The sequence below is a fragment of the Castor canadensis genome, chromosome 7, assembly GCF_047511655.1.
Source record: "Castor canadensis chromosome 7, mCasCan1.hap1v2, whole genome shotgun sequence".
Classification (NCBI taxonomy): domain Eukaryota; kingdom Metazoa; phylum Chordata; class Mammalia; order Rodentia; family Castoridae; genus Castor; species Castor canadensis.
The window spans coordinates 121,319,363-121,340,073 of record NC_133392.1 but is presented as its reverse complement, the minus strand read 5'-3'; the positions used below and the strand labels follow the sequence as shown (position 1 = coordinate 121,340,073).

The 20,711-nt window shown below is 36.9% G+C and overlaps 1 protein-coding gene across 1 annotated transcript in view; it reads left to right on the top strand.

The window, feature by feature from the left end:
• Nucleotides 1–20,711, top strand: part of Zyg11b (zyg-11 family member B, cell cycle regulator) — a 65,659-nt gene that overhangs the window by 11,068 nt on the left and 33,880 nt on the right. The window contains exons 2-4 of the mRNA XM_074080115.1: nucleotides 5,730–5,895; nucleotides 10,819–11,573; nucleotides 19,580–19,720. Coding sequence (XP_073936216.1) covers nucleotides 5,730–5,895; nucleotides 10,819–11,573; nucleotides 19,580–19,720 — 1,062 coding nt within the window. The remainder of the gene's footprint in view (nucleotides 1–5,729; nucleotides 5,896–10,818; nucleotides 11,574–19,579; nucleotides 19,721–20,711) is intronic.

The window sequence follows — 20,711 nt, the reverse complement described above, 5'->3', positions numbered from 1 at the left end:
AAAGCTAGGTATATCACTAGAATTCAAATCTAGTTCTAGTAAACCACAATACCACCAGTGAAGCCTAGCATCTTCACTTTTATGCTATAGCTACCTTATCTCTAAATGAAATTTGTATGACCTTCTTTTTTACTTCATAAAGCTATTATATCAAGTGAACTAAAGGAACTGAATATGTCTTGTTTCCTGTAAGAATGTTACTATTGTCATCCATAAAGGGTATTTTTCCTGTGAATTAACAAAAACAGAGCTCATTACTCAGATTCAAATATTTCCTGCATCACTGTCATGAGGAAAAATAAATTTTGAGTCAAGCCAGGCACTTAGTAATTTACAAATTCATTCAGCAAATAATTTACAGGATCCATATTGTAGTTCATTTCTCATGTATAAAAGATGCTTGATCAACAGGATCTCTCATTGTTATCACAGTAACAGCAGTGGAAACCCCAGTCTCTTCCAACAGTAGGTTGCAATGTCCAGTGTTCCTTTTCCCCACTTGGTAGAAACTGGGTCATTGCTCACAATGTTTTAGTTTTAGTTTTGTGGTAATGGTGTTTGAATTTAGGACTTCATGCTTGTAAAGCAGGTGCTGACAAAGCAGACACTCTACTGCTTGAGCCACACCTTCAGTCCATTTTACTTTCTGGTTATTTTGGGGATGGGCTCTGATGAACTGTTTGCCTGGGGTGGCCTCAAACATTGATCCTCCTCGATCTCAGCCTCCTAAGTATCTAGGATTATAAGCGTGAGCCATCAGTGCTTAGCTTAAAGAGTTTTCTTTTTCTTTTCTTTTTCTTTTTTTTTTTTTTGTAGTACTGTTGTTTGAACTCAGGGCATTGAACTTGCTAGACAAGCACTTTACCACTTGAGGCCCCCCCACTCCTGTCATTACTTGCACTGTTGAAATAATTGTTTGCTATGGCCCTAGAAATACAAATATACTAAAGAGGCCTACATGCTTGAGGCCTGGATTCTATGCCTAGTACCACAAAATAAAGAAATAATAAACATATAAAAACAAACCAACAAAACACATACCTAAGTCATAGGGAAATGACTAGGAGTGCCTCTAGTTGAGTGTGTATATGTGACTAAATACTTCAAGAAAGCGAATATAAGAAGGCAAACTGGCGCTGGATATAGTTCATTGAGTGGTAGAATACTTGCCTAGCACAAACAATACTCTGAGTTTAACTCCTGGCACCACAAAAAAACAAAACAAAAACAACAGCAAACAAGCAAAAATCTACAAGCCCCAGGGGAGCATAAAAAAGAAAGCTACAAGAGGATATTAGATCTCTTTCTGGCCTTGTCTTCATTGCTTATGCCCTCAAGTATGCTGTGTTTATATGAAGCTATGGTTCAATATTTCTTACTTAATAGGCACTGAGCATTTACTCTTGTCAGAGTAGGAGACACAAAAATTATATGTAAAGCATGGTTACTCCCCCTGCTCCCCATCATGCTAAGTGAGCACCCCAGGCAGCATATTTTTTTTTTTTTTTTTTGGCTTGCTAGGCAGGTGCTTAAGCCACTTTGTCAGCCCTTTTGTGTGTGTGTGTGTGTGTGTGTGTGTGTGTGTTGAGTATTTTCGAGACAGGGTCTCCCGAACTATTTCCCTGGGGCTGGCTTCCATCTTCCTGACTTCTGCCTCCTGAGTGGCTAGGTGTGAGCCACCAGTGCCAGTCTCAAAGGCATGGTTTTTATTTTTATTTATTTATTTGCAATGCTGGGGTTTGAACTTATGGCCTACACCTTGAGCCATTCCACCAGCCCTTTTGGTGGGTTTTTTGAGATAGGGTCTCTTGAACTATTTGCCTAGGCTGGCTTTGAAACATGAGATCCTCCTGATCTCTGCCTCCTGAGTAGCTAGGATTACAGGTATAAGCCAGTCTAGGCAAATAGTTCAAGAAACCCTATCTTAAAAATATCCAGCACAAAAAAAAGGGTGGAGTGTCTCAAGTGGTAAAGTCCCTGCTTAGCAAGTGTGAGACCCTGATATCAAACCCCAGTACTACCAAAAAAATTTCTTTTAAAGCTAAAAAAAATTTTTGTTTTGAGACAGGATCTTACTGTGTATCCCAGACTGGCTTTGAATTCGTAATCCTCATGTTCTCCCTAATGCTGGGATTATAGTGTGCACCACCACACCCAGCCTTATATTCCACTTTTGACACCATACCGTATAGTGGAAAAAAGCAAACTGTTTTCTCATACTGAAGTCTCAACACAGAATACTCCTCTGACCAAATGTATGTTCCCCACACCCCACCCCAATACTAAGCAGTTCTCCAGTTCTTAGCAAATACCACCTGGTTATCCTACAATTTAATTCAGTTCTGACAGTAACCACAGTCAGTGTAGACCCACAGGTTATAAGAGCTTAGTCCTTTAAGTCTGCCCCCCACTTCAGATACCATCTGCAAGTAGTTAGTTCCTAGGTTACCCACAACTTGTGTCTGACTTGGCTACAAATTGGACGTTCTCACATCTTTCCTTAAGTTTGATTATTTGCTAGGGAGGTTCACAGAACCCTGGAAACAGTTTACTTTATATTGCTAATTTATTACAAAGGATATTTGTAAGAATATAAAACAACTAGATGGAAGATATGTATAAGACAAAGTGTGGGGTAAAGGGTTTGAAGCTTCTATGGTCTCTGCCTATTCCCCCTATATGTTCAGCAGCCTGGAAGCTCTCTAAACCTTATCCTTTTTAGTTTTTAATGGAAGTTTCATTACAGATGCATGATTACTTAAATCATTGGTCACTGAAGATTAATTCAACCTTCAGCACCTTTCCCCTTCTTGAAGGTTAGAAGTAAGTAAAGTGCCTTCAAGAGTTCTGAGAGCCATTTTAGTAAATAATTGAACATAAGGTCCTTCTCAAGAGGACCCTGGGAACCCTCAGTTTATAACCTGTATGTTAGAAGTACGGGTGGGATATGCATGTATGCAAATATCACAATGAAATCCCTTTGCATAATTTATGCTAATAAAAAAGAAGTACAGGAGGGAATCTGGGTCTCAAGTGTGGGGCAGGCTGGTAGGGCTGAGCCATTAGCCTGTGGAGTCTATGTCCATTCTGAGCAGTTAGTATTAGAATCAAATTGAACTGTAGGACCCCAGATGATGTCAGAACTGGTTGCAGTTAGGAAATTAAAAAGCAAAAAGACCTGGTTGTTGATGTGGACAAAAACCTACATATTTGGTATACTAGTCTTGTGAGTACAAACATCTTGGACCACTTTTTTGTTATAAAATTTTTATTAGGATATATTCATTATACGGGGGGATTCAAAGTAACAATTCCAATCAGACTTGTATTGTACATTGTTTACATTTCCCCCATTGTTTCTCTCCCTCAGCACATTCCCCACATCACTCAAGCAATTGCAAGAGGTTTTTTAGTTCTGTTTCATATATTGGACCACTTTTATAAGCTACTACGAATAATGCTTCTATAAGCATTCATTTACAAATTTTAATTTAAAAATATGTTCTCATTTCTCTTTGGTTTATATCTAGGAGTAGAATTGCAGGGTATATGTTAATTCTACGTTTAACTTTTTGATGAACTACCAAACTGTTTTCAAGACAGGTGTAACATCTTACATCTCCACCAGCCAATTTCTCCATATCCCAATCAGCACTTGGTATGGGCCATCTTTTTAGTGATAGCCATTCTAGTGTATGTTAAGTATTATTTCATTGAGGTTTTGAAATACATTTTCTTGTAACTATTGATGTTGACATTTTTCATCTATCATTTGAAATTCTTTGAAGAAATGTATTTAGCGTTTGCCTAGTTTTAATTAGGTTGTGTTTTTAATGAGTTCTTTTTCTTTGGTGGGACTAGTGCTTGAACTCAAGGCTTTGCACTTGCAAAGCAGATGCTCTACCACTTGTGCCACACCTCCAGTTCATTTTGTTTTGGTTATTTTGGACATGAGGTCTCAAGAGCTGTTTGCCCCAGGTGGCCTCGAACTGTGATTCTCCTAATCTCAACTCCCAAGTAGCTAGGATTACAGGCATGAGCCACCAGCACCTGGCTAAAAGTTATTAATTTTGATGAAATCTAGCACAACTATTTTTTCTTTTATTGTATGTGCATTTGGTATCATATCAAATAAACCATTTACTAAAGTCAAGAAGAATTACACCTATGTTTTCTTCTATGAGTTTATCCATCTAGTTGTTCCAGTACCATTTGTTATACAGTTTACTCTTGATAGTGGTAGCTGTTACCAGTTTTTTTTTGTTTGTTTGTTTCTTTGGTGGTACTAAGGTTTAAACTCAGGACTTCATGCTTGCAATGTAAGAATTTATTTCTAGACTCTTAATTGTATTCCATTGATCTCTGTGTCTGTTGTTCCACTAGGGCTGCACTGTTTTGATCAATGCAGTTTTATAGTAAGTTTTGAAATTGTTTGGTTATGAGTCCTACAACTTCATTCTTCCTTTCCAAGGTTGTCTTGGCTATCTAGGTCTTTTCCATGTCCATATGCATTTTAGGACCAGTTTGTCAATTCCTACAAAAAGAAAAAAAAATGAAGGTAGAAGTGTGGTACAGATTGTATTGAATGTATAGATCAGTTTAACAGTATTAAATCTTATGATTTATAAATATGGGATGTCTTTCCATTTATCTAGGTCTTCTTTAATTTCTTAATTTTATACTTTTGTTAAATTTATTCCTAAATATTTTATTTGATGCTATTGTAAATAGAATTATTTCTTCAGTATAATTTTAAGATTGTTTATTGTAAAAGTATAGAAATGCAATAGTTTTTTTGTATTGGTCCTGTAAGCTACACCCTTGTGAATTCTCTCTCTTTTTTTTTTAAATTCCTGATAGTTTTTTAAAATTTCATGAAGATTTTCTGTATCTATCATTGGTACTGGCAAATAGAAATAGTTTTACTTCTTCTTTTCTAATCTGTACTTGTTTTTATTTCTTTTTCTGCCTAATTGCCTGGCTAGAACCTTCAGTAAAATGTGGAGTAGACACGGTGAGAACAATCATCCTCATCTTATTCCTGATTTTAGGGAAAACATTGAGACTTTCCTCACTAAGTATGATGCCAACTGGATTTTTTGTGTGGGGCAGTACTGAGGTTTAAATTGAAGGGCATTTGAGCTACACCTCATTCTACCAAATGGATTTTTTTTTTTTTTTTTTTGGAGGCACTGAGGTTTGAATTCAGGGCCTCATGCTTGCTAGCGAGGCACGTGCTCTTACCACTTAAGCTACTCTGCCAGTGACTTTTTTTATAGATGGTCATCAGATGGAGATAGATAAACTATTTATCTAAATTAAACAGTCTATCTAATGTTAGATAGACTGTTTATCTAAACAGGGTTTCATTGTTTAGCCCAGGCTGGCCTGGAACTCACAATCTTTTGCCTCTGCCTTTTTTTTTCTTTTTGTGGTACTGGGGCTTGAGCCACTCCATCAGCCCGTTTTCTGTAAAGCGTTTTTTCAAGATAGGGTCTTGAAAACAATTTTCCTACCCTCGCTTCCAACTGAGATCCTCCTGATCTCTGCCTCCTTGAGCCACCAGCACTCAGCTGTCTCTGCCTCTTGAGTACTGGGATAACAAGTGTGAACCACTACACTTGTCTATCATATATTGGATGAGTAAATGAATGTTTTGTTCTCTTCTTTTCTGGAGACTAACTTGTTCACTTTTGTGTTTCTTTTATGTTCCCTTCCTGGACTCCAAGGAGGAAGCATCTCCCTATTCCTTACTTGATATCTGCTTGAGTTTCCTGACCACTCACCTTGAGAAGTTCTGTTCAGCAAGACAAGATGGAACACTGTGTCTGCAGGAACCTGGTGTATTTCCACAGGAGGTGGCTGATCGACTGCTTCAGACCATGGCATTTCATGGTAAAAAAAAAAAAAAAAGGCGAAACAAAATTTATGTGCTCTTAATTGGCATTGGATTTTGAAGTACCATTGTGCCAATTAAATATTTTCTTAGAAATAAAAGACAAGGCCAGATGAACCTGATTCCAAGAAAAGAAATTCATTTAATTTTACCTGTCTTGCTTCTTACTGTATATTTATCAGAATAAGCATTTTTCTTTTCTAATGTGGACAAGCTTTTCTTCATCTTTTTTTTTTTTTTTTTTTATTTTGGTTTGAGAAGACTTTTTTTTTTAATGGTACTGGGGTTTGAACTCAGGGCTTAGTACCTGGAAAGCAGGCATTCTACCACTTGAGCCACACCTCCAGTCTATTTTGCTCTAGTTATTTTGGACCTGGGGTCTTGGGAACTATTTGCCTGGGATGGCCTGGAACCATGAACCTTGTGATTTCAGCCTCCCAAGTAGCTAGGATTATAGGCATAAGCCACTGGCACCTGGCTTGAGAAGGAATTTTTTTTTTTTTTTTTTTTTTTGATAGTACTGGTTTTTAAACTTAGCTTCATGCTTACTAGGCTGGTGCTTTACCATTTGAGTTGCTCCACTAGCTTTTATTGTTTTACTTGTGGGTGTCCAACTGCTGTAACATCCATTCATTGAAATGCTTCCTTTCTCAATTTCAGTTGCTTTCATCTTTTTGTCAAAACTCAGTTTGGTGTGTTTCTATGGCTTTATTTCTAGATTCTCTATTCTGTTCTATAACTGTGCATGTCTGTCCCCTCGTCAATACCACATAGTCTTGATTACTGTAGTTACATAATAATCATTCTTGAAATTGAGTAGATTCTTCTCACTGTCTTCTTTTTTTTCCTCCCTCCCTCCCTCCCTCCCTTCCCTCCTCTGGTCTTCCCTCCCTCCCTCCCTGGATTGAACCCATGGCTTGCCAGGTAAGCATTTTATCACTGAACTATGACTCCAGTCCTATTCATTCTCAAACTTGTTAAGTTCCTTTCCCTTTCCACATACTTTTGAGAATATATCTATTAAAAATCTCCCTTGTATTTGAATAGGAATTGGATTAAACCTGCATGTCAATTTAGAAAAAATTGTTATCTTTACTCTGTAGAATTTCTTTTTTTTTTTTTGAGTGTGTGTGTGTGTTGAGTTTCTATGAGCATCTTGTGTCTCTGTTTAGAAATTCTTTGGTTTCTTTCATCAATGTTTTATAGTTTTTAACATAACCAGATGTATACATGGTTTATTAGATTTACACCTAAGATACCATTCCTTTTGAGTAGTTTTAATATGTATATGTGTGTATATGTTTGCTTTAGTTATTTTTTTCAGGTAGGGTCTAGCATTTTTGCCCACACCCAGCCTCAGACTATGATCCTCCTACCTATGCCTCTCCCACAGCAGGCTTGTTGGTAAGATGGAGTCGTGCTTACTTTTTGCCCAGACTGGCCTTGAGCCATGATTGTCCCTAACTTTGCCTCCTGAGTAGGCTCGAACCATTGCCCCTGACCAACTGATTCTAAATCTCTCTCTCTCTTTTTTTTTTTTTTTTGTGGTACTGGGGGTCTTCACCTTGAGTCACTCCACCAGCCCTGTTTTTGTGAAAGGTTTTTTGAGATAGGGTTTCTCGAACTATTTGCCTGAGCCGGCTTTGAACAAAGATCCTTCTGATTTCTGCCTCCTGAGTAGCTAGTATCACTGGCATCCTGCTGATTCTAAGTCCTATGTGTATTTTGAATTTTTGTGTCCATGCATTCATTGCTAGTATGAAAAAGCACAATTAGTTTTGTATGTTCATCTTGTTTTCTGCAACTTTGCTGAGTTTACTTAGTTACAGCAGCTGTATTTTTGGGTTTTGATACATTCCTTGGAATTTGTACTTTGTCATGAATGGGTACTGAATTTTATTAAATACTTTTTCTGTATCTATAGATAATCATGTCATCTGCAAGTAGAGACCTTTTTCTTTTTTATTTGTATGCCTTGTATTTCCTTTTATTGCTCGAGTTCATTGTCTAGAGCTTGCACCATATTGAAGAGTGGTAAGAACAGATGTGTTTGCTTGTTCCTTGTCTTGGAGAAAAAGGATTCAATCTTTCATCAAGTGTAATGTTAGCTGTAGATTTTTGTGTTAAACTTACCAAATTTCAAAAGTTCCCACTATCCATTTATCCTATGATTTATTTTTAAAATCATTAATTGGTATTGAATTTTGTCAAAGGTCTTTCCTATATTGATTGATATGATCATATGATTTTTCTTCCTTTGCCTATTAAAATGATGGATTAAATTGATTTTCAAATATTGACCCAGCCTTGCATCCCTGGAGTAAACACAATTTGGTCATGGTATAAAATTCTTTTTTATGTATTGTTAAGGATTTTTAAATTTACATTCATGATGGATATTGATAAATTTTCTTCTTTTATTCTGTCCTTATCTGGTTTTGGTATTAGGGTACTATTGGCTTCATAAAACAAATGAGGAAGATTTCCTTGTCTTCTGTTTTCTGAAAAAGATTGTGCAGAATTGGTGTTAATTCTACATTTTTTTAATTATTGATTTTTAATTTGAGACTCCATTGTGTTAGAAAATACATTCTGTATAATATAAGTTATTTTAAATTTGTTTACATTTATTTTAGAGCACTTGAGAAGAATGTGTGTTCTGCTATTGTTTGGGGAATTGTTGTATAAATGTCAATTGGGTCCTGTTAGTGAATAGTATTGAGTTCTTCTGTCTTTGCTGGTTTTTTGTGTGGTTCTGTCCTGTTGAAAGAGGAATGTTATGTCTCCAACTACGTGTAGTAGTAGGTTTATATATTTTTCCTTTCTTTTTTTTTAATTTTTATTTTATTCATATGTGCATATAATGTTTGGGTCATTTCTCCCCGCTTACCCCTACCCCCTTTCTTACCCCCCCCTATATTTTTCCTTTCAGTTCTGTCAGTTTCTGTTCACATATTTTGCAGATTTTTTTGGTGTACACACATTTAATATTAACCTTTCATCATTATATAATGTCTTTCTTTGTTTCGTTTCTTTGCTCTGCATTATACTTTATATGATATTAATATATCCATGCCTGCTTTGTTTAATGTTTACATGATGTATCTTCTATTCTTTTATTTTTTCTGTTATTTTCAACTTGTTTCTATAATATTTGAAGTGAGCTTCTTGTAGATAACATATAACAGTGTACTCTTCATCATGTTACCAGTCTGAATAAAGTGTAGAAACCTTATCTCCCTCTATATCCCTTTACTTTCTCTTGGTTATAATTGTCTTAAGTTGTCTATGTACATTTTAGAACCATTTCAAACATTTTTAATTTTGCTTCTACAATCAAACATAGTTAAGAAAACTCAAGAGATGAGGGACATCTATTTACATAATAAATAATAAAATAAACATGCTATTTACCCATGTTTTTCTTTTCTTTTCTTTTTTTTTTTTTCAGTACCGGGGTTTGAACTCAGGGCTTAGTACTTGCTAAGTAGGTGCTTTACCACTTGAGCCACTCCGACAGGACTTACCAGTGTTTCTCTTTACCATTTCCTTCTTTTATCATTTCTCTTTTTTGCTTAAAAAATTTATTTCAACTATCTTTTTCCTTTTCCTTTTCCTTCTCCTTCCTTCCTTCCTTCCCTCCCTCCCTCTCTGTCAGAGGCTTGTGTTTGCTAGTAGATGCTTTACTACTTGAGCCATACCCCCTAGCCCCTTGACTTTCTTCGGTTTTATTTTGTTTGGTATTCACTCATCTTATTCAATCTATACAGTTAACTTTTTTTTTTTTTTTGCCGATATTATTTCAAGTAATTTTTTAGCACTACCCTCTTTCTCTTTTAGGTACTCCAATGAGTCCAGTAGGTATCCTATTGTCTTTGGATTTTTTTTGTTGGGGGGAGTAGGCTTTTTTCATTAATTTTTTCCTGTTGTTTGAAGACTACCTCAGAAGGTTACTGTGTCCACTTTATTTGCATTCATCTGAAAGGGGGAGCTATAAGATTTCAGATTTGGCTAGTGGTTTAATAATGAATTATAGGCATTATTTGTGTGCCAAGTAGATTGTGTGTATGTGTATTTGTATAATGACATATTATAAATTTAAAGGATAGGCTAGAAATGTATTGGTAACAAATCAAATACCTTCACACAAACTCTGTAAGTCCATAGAAGGTTCTGTTTCATGGTCACCATAGTATCCAGATTGATAGAGGCTCAGCCTTCATAAAGCTGTACTGTCTAGAATTTGAAGCCTTCTTGTTTACCATAGCAGGAGAAGATAACATGGAAACTCACGCATTGTTTCTCAGATGATTCAGCCTGTCACCCATTGGGTAGAACTAGCACATAGCCTCATCGGTGTTTGTAGATACCAGTATTGTCTACCACAGTCCTGACTGTGCCACTTGCTAATTTCATAATCTTTTCTTTTTTGTGTGTGTGTGTGGTACTAGGACTTGAACTCAAGGCCTACACCTTGAGCCACTCCACCAGCCCTGTTTTGTGTTGGTTTTTTTCGAGATAGGGTCTCACGAACTATTTCCCTATGCTGGCTTTGAACTGTGCTTCTCCTGATTTCTGCTTCCTGAGAAGCTGAGATTACTGGCAATCAGCCTAGTTTCATAATCTCGAATTGTTTTTGTTTTTGTTTTTGTTTTTGGTAGTACTATGGTTTGAACTCAGGGCCTCATGCTTGCTAGATAGGTGGTTTATCACTTGAGCCACTCCACCAATCTTGGACAGCCACTTTCTAAACCCCACTTTACTCACTTGCAAATTGTAGATAATAATAGCCTCCTCTCACTGAATTATGAATATCACATGAGATACTATTACACAGGAGCACTTTGGAAATGTAAAGTATGATGGAAATTTTAGCTATTCTTTATCTGTTTTTAAAGTTAGTGTTACTTGTTTTTCCCCAGGTCTGCTGAATGATGGAACTGTGGGAATTTTCAGGGGCAACCAGATGCGCTTAAAGCGAGCTTGCATTCGAAAAGCAAAGATCTCTGCTGTTGCTTTTCGGAAAGCCTTCTGCCACCACAAGTTAGTGGAACTTGATGCCACAGGTGTAAATGCTGACATCACCATCACAGACATTATCAGTGGTCTTGGCAGTAACAAGTGGATCCAGCAAAATCTACAGTGCTTAGTGCTGAACTCATTAACTCTCTCCCTGGAGGATCCTTATGAGCGGTGCTTTAGCCAGCTTTCTGGTCTTCGAGCTCTAAGCATCACCAATGTTCTCTTTTACAATGAAGACCTGGCTGAAGTTGCCTCATTGCCAAGATTAGAGAGCCTCGATATTTCTAATACCTCCATCACAGACATCACTGCTCTCCTGGCCTGCAAAGACCGACTCAAATCTCTAACCATGCACCACTTGAAATGTTTAAAAATGACAACTACCCAGATACTAGATGTTGTTCGGGAACTAAAACATCTGAATCATCTTGACATCTCAGATGATAAACAGTTTACATCAGACATAGCTCTTCGCTTACTAGAACAAAAGGACATCCTACCAAATCTCATCTCCTTAGATGTTTCTGGGAGAAAGCATGTGACAGACAAAGCTGTTGAAGCCTTTATACAACAAAGGCCCAGCATGCAGTTTGTAGGTTTGCTGGCCACTGATGCTGGCTACTCTGAATTCCTCACTGGCGAAGGACATTTGAAGGTTAGACTTTAAAATGTATTATTTTGTCTGAGTGACCATATTTTAGTAGCATAAGACTATATTAAGATGAATGTCTAATATATGAAATATGTTCATGAAATACAGCTTGTTTAGCAGGCTTACTTTAGGGTCAGAATCCTAATTAAAAGCCCAGTTTTGTTGCTTTATGACCCAGAGCAAACTACAGTGTAACTTTTTTGAGTTTCCTTTTCCTTATTTGTAAAATAGATAGCATCACCAAGTTCTTCTGAAGATGAATAATTGTAAATGGTGCAAGTTGCATAGTTAGTTTCAGATATGCAGTAGATCTTGTTAATGATGATATTTAGATATTTTAAAGTATTTGCGGGGCGGGGATGGTACTGGGGTTTAAACTCAAGGCCTTGTACTTGTTAGGCAGGTGCTGTACTGCCAACTCTTGAAATGTTTAAACATAACTTTTCTAATGGATCACTTCACTGAAACTAGGGATACCCATTGTTGAATTGAATACCTAATGGGAAATCAAGTTCTCTGAGATCTCCACTAAAGAAATTGTAATTATTTTCTTTTCGCAAGGGATCTCACATCTAAGGGTTAAAATTTAGCTTCATTTGAATTTGGTACTGCTTGGGACTCAAGGATCTGCCTCTGTGGAAGATAAATCTAATGGGAGTGGTGGTGATATGATTACAAATATATTTATAAAGTTATATTTATTTATACTTACTTTTGTTTTGTGTGGTAATGGGTTTTGAACTCAGGGCCTATACCTTGGGCCACTCCACCAGCCCTTTTTTGTGAGAAGGTGGTTTTTTGAGATAGGATCTCTGGAACTATTTGCCCAGGCTGACTTTGTGATCCTCCTAATCTCTGCCTCCTGAGTAGCTAGGATTACAGGCGTGAGCCACCAGTGTCCAGTTTACATTTACTTTTATTTTAAACTGCAGCATCTAAGAATCTTGGGAATACATAATGCTATATGTGGGAATGTTTAGCAGAGCGACCTGACTTAATTTAAGGTTTCTCTGAAGAAAAAGTGAACAAGTGAAGATCCTAAGGGTAGGTTAACTTGACAAAGACCAATCCAGGCACAGGGAATGATATATGTAAAGGCCTGTGTGACAGGAAGGGAGGTGGGACCTGGCATCAGTATTTTTTAAAGCTACCTAGGTGAATGCTATGTTTAAACAAAAGTTATAAATCACTGTTTTAAATTATCTTTAAAAAATAAAAGTCATTGGCACTTTGTCCTTGATTCAAATATGTACAAAAGTTGGTGCTCCTTTTAATGTATTTTTTTGACTACTGATTTGAAGGCTGGAAAATAATAAAACTTGATAAAGGAGTAGAGCTGAGATTACTACATCTCCTATTTTAAAATTGCCCAATTTGGCATAGTTGATGGAAACCTTGTCTGAAGTGATTATCTCAGTAATGTGTTCTGATGCTTTAAATTAGTTTAGATTGACTTTTTGGCTTTATGTGTCTCTGTTTTTTAGGCCATACTAAAAAACAAGCAAGAAATAGTATAATTCCATAGTATTTATATGGGGTGGGTGGTTCTAAGAATAAATGATGTGCTTATTGCACTTTCATGTGCATTACTTATTTGGCCCATTGACTCTGTGAGGGAGTCACAGAGGAAATGGCTTTTTTCTTTGTTTTTTAAAGATATAATGGAGAGAATTTATCAATAAAATTGACTCAGAAATGACATATATGATAGAATTAGTAGACAAGGACATTAAAGCAGTTATTAAAATTGTATTCCATACCCTCAAGAAGCTGGAAGAGCTGAGCACTGGTGGCTCACGACTGTAATCCTAACTACTCAGGAGAATCTCATTTTGAAGCCAGCTGGGCAAATAGTTCACAATACCCTATTGAAAAAACCCATCACAAAAAAGGGCTGGTGGAGTGGCTTAAGGTATAGGCCTTGAGTTGAAGCCCCCCAGTACCACCAAAAAAAAAAAAGAAAAAGGTGGAAGAATATGTTAATTAGCAGCATGGAAAACAAATCAAACTTTTAGAGATAAAAACTACAATGTCATATGAAAAATACACTCAATGGGATTTTTTTTTTTTTTTTTTTGTGCTGGGATCGAACCCAGGTCCTCATGCAGGCTAGGCAAGTGCTGTACCACCAAGGTACATCCCAGCCCCCACTCAATGGGATTAATGGCACATTAGACAATAGAGAAGAAAATATTAGTTAACTTTAAGCAATAGAAACTAAAATTAAACTCAGAGAAAAATGACTGGGGAATGAAAAAAGCATCAGTAAAATCTGAGACAAATTGAAAGGTCTAAGATTTATGCAAATTGAAATTTTCAAAGGAGAAAAAAGGACAGAAAAAAAAATGCCCAAAGAAATAATTGCTGAAACAAGGAAATGGCTTTCTTAAGGGTAAAAGCCAGCTGGTATTAGCTCCTGCCTTGGACTTTGATTATGAAGCCTGTGTCCTTTCCATTGCACCTCACTGCCTCTAGTGGACTATTTTAGTTCTGTCCTTCTCTCAGTTTCTAATACCACCACTGCTGGTTTTCTGACCATAGAATTTCCAACTCTGTCATCACTATTTCCCCACACAATTTTTTCTTCTGTCACCATTAGTTTTCCTGAAGCGTCTATTTTCCACTAGAATTCTTATATTTGTTACCACCTCATTCCCAGGTTCACTTTATGCACCAAACTATGGCTCTTAGCTCCTAAAAATCATGGGAAATCTGCTAAATCCAATGTTAATTCTCAGTCTTTATCTTATTTGACCTAAAGTGGTATTTGACACAATTGATTTTGCCTTCCTCCTTGAAAGGCTTTTTTTTAAACTTAGCTTCCAGAATATTACACTTATTTTTAAAATTTTTTCCCTATTTTTTGTGTTGCTCAGTCTCAATTTCTTTTATAATTTTTTTTACCCCACATCTTTCAGGCTTTTGACTACTGAAGTGTTCCATGCCTCAGTCCTGAAATTTATGTGTTGATTACTCCTAAATTTGTATCTTTATCTTAAACCTTTCCCTTGAACTTAAGACTCCCCACCCTTTTTTTTTTTGGTAATGGGGCTGCCACTTGAGTGATGCCCCCAGTCTTAAAAAAAAACAAATGTTTACAAAGTACTTTTTTTTTTTTTGGCACTGGAGTTTGAATTCAGGGCCTCATGTTTGCTAGGCAGGCAGGCACTCTTACCACTTGAGCCACTCTGCCAGCCCACGAAATACTTTTTAAAGATGTCTGAGTTAATATTCCTACTTGAACAAATCTAGTCTAGTGGAGAGGAGAGAAACACATTTAAAAATAGCTTCAATCCAGTGCAGTAGAGTTGTATATAGAGTACTGTAAAAAAAATGCTGACTGATCCTGGTGGCTCATGCCTGTAATTCTAGCTACTCAGGAGGCAGAGATCAGGAGGATAGAAGCCAGGCTGAGGAAAATAGTTTGAGAGAACCTATCTCAAAATATCAGACACAAAAAAGGGCTGGGGGCATGGCTTAAGTGGTAGAGTGCCAGTCTAACAAGCATGATGTCCTGAGTTCAAACTCCAGTACCACCAAAAAAGAAAATTTGGAATTGGGGGTGTAGCTTGGCAGTACATATGAGGCCATGGGTTCAATCCCCAGCACCATAACAAAACAAAACAAAAAAGAAGATTTGTCTTCATGGTATGATAACATGTGCCGTTATTCCCAGAAGCTAAGGCAAGCCCAGGAGTTCAAGCCAGGCCAACTTGGGCAATATAGTGAGACCTTGTCTCACCAAAAAAAAAAAAAAAAAGAAGAAGAAGAAGACTAGGGAGGGAGGGATGTAGCTCAGAAGTAGAGTGCATACTTAGTGTGCTTGCTTGAGGCCCTAAATTTATCCCAGTAACACAGAGTATAAATTTTAATCCATACATTAAATAAAGCTTAATATAGAAGTTAAGGATGATTTCCTCTATTTTAAACTATTTGTAAATCTAATACATACAGACACTTGATTTTTGTTTATTTGGCAATACTGGGGTTTAAACTTAGGGCCTTGCAGGCACTCCACCACTTTGAGCCATGCCGTTGGCCATTTTTGCTTTAGTTTATTTTTCAGATAGGGTATCACCTTTTGCCTTGGGCCAGTCTTGGACTGTCATTCTTCTTCTCTACTTTCCACATAGCTAGGATGACAGGTGTGTACCACCATGGCCAGCCCTTGTTTTTTTGATCAAGTAAATGAAATTTATTGAATTGAAGAAGCTTATTCCATCTTCAGATTGCTTGATTTGAGGGTTTGTCACTGACTAGAAAGTGTTTATTATCAAATAAAGCAGACAGGCAATGAAATTGATTTAGAGTATTGAACATACCAAACAAAAAGTTCTCTAATTTTATATTCAAATGTAACTGGAGGATGTATTTCATATAATCTTAAAAAAGAAATTTATAAAATGGTTAAAGCCAACCATATATAAGTAAATGAAGTCTAAATTAGATTATCCAGATGATGGAGTGGCTCAAGTGGTAGAGTGCCTGTCTAGCAAGCATTAGGCCCTGAGTTCAAACCCAAGTGCTGCCAATAAATAAAAAAATGAGATTATCATTGTAAGTTTTTCTTTACAGTCTTTTTCGTTTTACATTTCACTGTCTTTCTGAATCTGTAAGAAAAAGTTGAGGCTGGGCGCTGGTGTTTCACACCTGTTATCCTAGCTACTCAGAAGGCAGAGAACAGGAGAATCTCTGGGTTTGAAGCCAGCCCAGGCAAATAGCTTGTGAGACACTATCTTGAAAATACCCATCACCAAAAGGGTTGGTGCAGTGGCTCAATGTGTAGGCCCTGAGTTCAAGCCCCAGTACCACAAAAAAAAGAAAGAAAAGAAAAAGTTCAGGACGAGTCAAAAAGAACTGAACAAATTAAAACTTTCTATTGTTCAGTAACTCTTTTTTTTTTTTTTTTGCTGGGGTTGGACTTTGAACTCAGGGCTTCATGCTTGCAAAGCAGGTACTCACTTGAGCCACACCTCTATCCAGTTTTGCCCTGATTTATTTTATGTTTTATTTTATTGATGGTATTGGGCTTTGAACTCGGGGCTTCACACTTGATAGGCAGGCACTCTACCACTTGAACCACTCCACCAGCCCCAGCTCTAACTATTTTGAAGACGGGATCTTGTGAAATATATGCCCAGACTAGCCTTCAACTTCTATTCTTCTGATCTCAGCCTCCCAAGTAGCTGGGATACAGGTGTGAGTCACCAGCCCTCAGCTAGCAATTGCTTTTTTATGTGATTATGTAGTTTAAAAAATAATCAATTTATATATGTATATTAAATAAAACTTTAAGATGCATTTTGTAAAGAACTTCCAGTGTTTATTTTTACAATCTAAAAATTCTCAAGATGCACCGTTGTCACTTGGCATACATCACTAATGTAGTGTAGTTCAGATTTATTAATTTATTTATGGCAGTACTAGGGATTGATCTCAGGGTCTCTTGCTTGCTACTACTTGAGCCTTGCCTCCAGCCCATTTAATTTGCTTTAGACCTTTGTAAAATATCATATCAAAGGTTGAAATGTTATCTCTGACATATCCTTTACTTTCCTCAAAGCTGCATTTTCCAATATGAATATTATAAAATGTAATTGGTGAGCTTAAATATTTGATTATTTTTAAGGGCTGGTGAGGTGGCTCAAGTGGTAGAGTGCCTGCCTAGCAAGCAGCAAGTGTGAGGCCATGAGTTCAAGCTCCAGTAACACACACACACACAAATCCACAAAGTATTTATTTTTGTGTCACCTTATATAATGTGATTGCCAGAAAAGATTAAATTTTTTCCCTTAATAAGGTTATCTGTGACATTTTTGCTTATATTTTTTACCTTACTGTAAAAAAAAAAAAAAGCAGATTCAAAGACAATAAATAATAATAGCTTAACGAATGAAAATAAGGTAAGCCCACTTGAGACTGTTACTCAGGGAACTTTGCCAGCTACCCCAAAGCTCTTCTGTGAGCCCTATCCTGAGCACAACTTCCTCCTTCTCCACAAAAGCAACCTTTGTCCTGATTTTGGTAGTCATTATGTCCTTGCATTTCTTTATAGTTTTATAACCCAACTGTTTGTCTCTAGGCACTCAGTTAATCTTGCACATTTAAATATTTTTGGTATATCTTTTTTTTAAATAAATTTTTATTAGGATATAGTCATGACACGGGGGGGGGGGTGTCATAGTGACAATTCTGATTAGATTTGTATCGCACATTAGTTACATTGTCCCCATAACCTTTCCCCCTCAGCCTCCTCCCCACCCCACTTAAAGCAATTGCAAGAGGTTTTCTAGTTCTGTTTCATATAGGTATGTGAAGTCCATCTACCATACACTATCACCTTAATCTCCTTAGTTCACCTTCCCCCTCCCATTAGTCACCGCCCCCCCCACACAAACACACTGTGCCTACTTTACAGTCCTGGTTTTCTTCTTTATGTCTTATAGGTTCCTTCTTCATCCCTTTCTTTTTCTTAAAACTTGTCTAGAAGAATCCAATCCTTTTGAGAGTTTCCCTCACTCCAAATTTTGTTGATTAAGTATACTTATCATCCATATTTCTATGTCTCTCTCTTTGTATTTTATGCAAATTGGTACCTGTATTTGGAGGTTATGATCCTTTTGGCAGGACCCTTATATGTTGTGCTCTTTCATTGAGAGATACTTAGTGTCTAGTTCTCTTTCTTTGATGTCAGCAGTTATTAGTATTCAGTACCTACTAGATCTGTTAATTCTTTGGGGATTATGGTGATATTTTAGTCATTTCTTTTTCATTTATTAGTTGGATTACCTTTATAAAGTGCCATTTTGCATCAACTATATTTGGTTACCCATTGATGTCTGAACCATGGTTTAACATAAGTATATTAACCTTTGTAAATGGAAAATTCCTAGGTGGACTTAATTTTTCATAGAACCTCTTAAAGAGCTTGGTAAATCTGGAGAAATTAATAAATTTATTTGATGAGTACTCATTGAATGCTTATTCTGAGCTAAGCATAATTCTACATGTTTGGGTACAGTGTAGAATGGGTTACACTAGTAGAAAGATTATTAGAATAGCCATAAAAGAAGTTTTTTGGGAGGGCCTGATTTAGATCAGTGGGTCAGGGAAGGTCTCTAAAGAAGTGTTTAACTTGGGTTAGGAAGAACAAGTAGAAATTAGGCAAGTAGAGAATGGAGGGTTTCAGTTAGAGTGGACATTGAAATATATGTAGTGGGTTTTTTTTGGGGGGAGGGGGGGACTGGTGTTTGAACTCAGAGCTTTGTGCTTGCAAAGCAGGTACTCTACTACTTGACCCACACTTCCAGTCCATTTTGCTCTGGTTGTTTTGGAGATGGGGATCTCAAGAACTATTTGCCTGAGCTGGCTTTGAATTGCAGTCCCCCCCAATCTCAACCTTCCAAGTAGCCTGGCTTGTAGTGACCTTTTGCTGAGAAAGAGGTTGGCTTATTGATCAGAAAAAAAATAGGTCAGTGTAGCTGTAACATTGTTAGCTAGGGGAAAGGGTTTATCTTAAGCGGCAGTAAGGCTTTATAAATAGTGTTAAATGTCTTACAATTAACACTTATTTTAGGTGCAGTATAAAAATTTTACTGATAGGCTTACACTAGGTTTTGAGCCTAGTTAATACATATTTCTTTAGGATGACTATTCTGGATGAATTGGAAAGTAATCATTCGCCTTAATTTCAAGTCCTACATAACTATGCTGGATACCATCTTTACAACTGATGTTTAGACAGAGAAAGTTAGAGGTTTGGAAAGAATTCTGGCCGGGTGCTGGTGGCTCACCCCTGTAATCCTAGCTACTTAGGAGGCAGAGATCAGGAGGATCAAAGTTCAAAGTCAGCCCAGGCAAATTGTTTGCAAGACCCTATGTTGAAAAAAAACCCATCACAAAAAAGGGCTGGTGGAATGGCTCAATGTGTAGGCCCTGAGTTCAAACCCCAGTACCACAAAAAAAAAAAAAAAGAATTCTGGATGTTAATCTTTTGGTTATGTTCAAAGGTATCAGGAGAAGCCAATGAAACTCAGATTGCAGAAGCATTGAAGCGGTATAGCGAACGGGCATTTTTTGTCCGAGAAGCTCTGTTTCACCTTTTTAGCCTGACACATGTAATGGAAAAAACAAAGCCAGAAATTTTAAAGGTAAGAATAAGAAACTGGTTATGAAAATTTTCAAATTGTCTCCCTGGTAGATGATGATTTTGTAAGTAAATTTTCTTTTAATCTTTGATTCTTATTTTTAATGGGATTGATGATCTGACAGTTGCATAGTGTTATTGAAGTTTTGTAGTCTCATTAAGTAATATAAATGCTTTCTAGGGCATATTTAACTACCTAAAACCAGTGAACACTGTGATATTTTATTGCCATCTGTGGTAGAAATGGAAGTATATAACTAGAATCAATATATTGTACTGTATATTAACTTCATATTGCTTCCCACTTAGTCTTTTTAGAAATACAATATTAGAATTCCAACTTTCCCATGAGCGTAATGAACCTCCTACACTTTTGTAAATGATCCATATTATTTCCCATTGAAGGTGTTTTAACCACTTAGCTTTTGAAGGACAAGCGTGATATCCCAATCTCTGCCTCCCAATACCTTGTTTTTTAAGATGGGGAAATAATAGCTTTTTTATATGCCAGTGAGCTAATAGAGAATAAAAAATTGATATGAGAGTAAGAGAACAGCTGAAGTGATATCCTGAGTAGATAAGAAGGGAATGAGCTGGCACATATATGGTAGGATCAGCTTTAGAGAGGAATCAGTCTAGGGAGGAGGGGGTGAACTTGACTAAGATATATTGTAAGCCCTTTTGTAAACAATGTATCCCCAGTATGATGATAATGTGATAATAGAAAAAAGAGGAATCTACAAAGACTTTGTGGTATCTGCAAGAAGGTGGCATATGTATATCTCTGTCTGGATGGTGGCAGGGGCATATTTGGGGTAGCCAGAACCTGAAGTTCTTTTCTGGTTGATTCAGTTTTCTTCCTTCCTTCCTCCCTCTTTCTTTCTTCTCTCTCTCTCTCCCCCTCCCTTCCTCCCTCTTTTCTTCTTCTTTTTTTTTTTTTTTTCAGTACTGGGGCCTTACACTTACTGGTCAGGTGCTTTATCACTTGAATCACA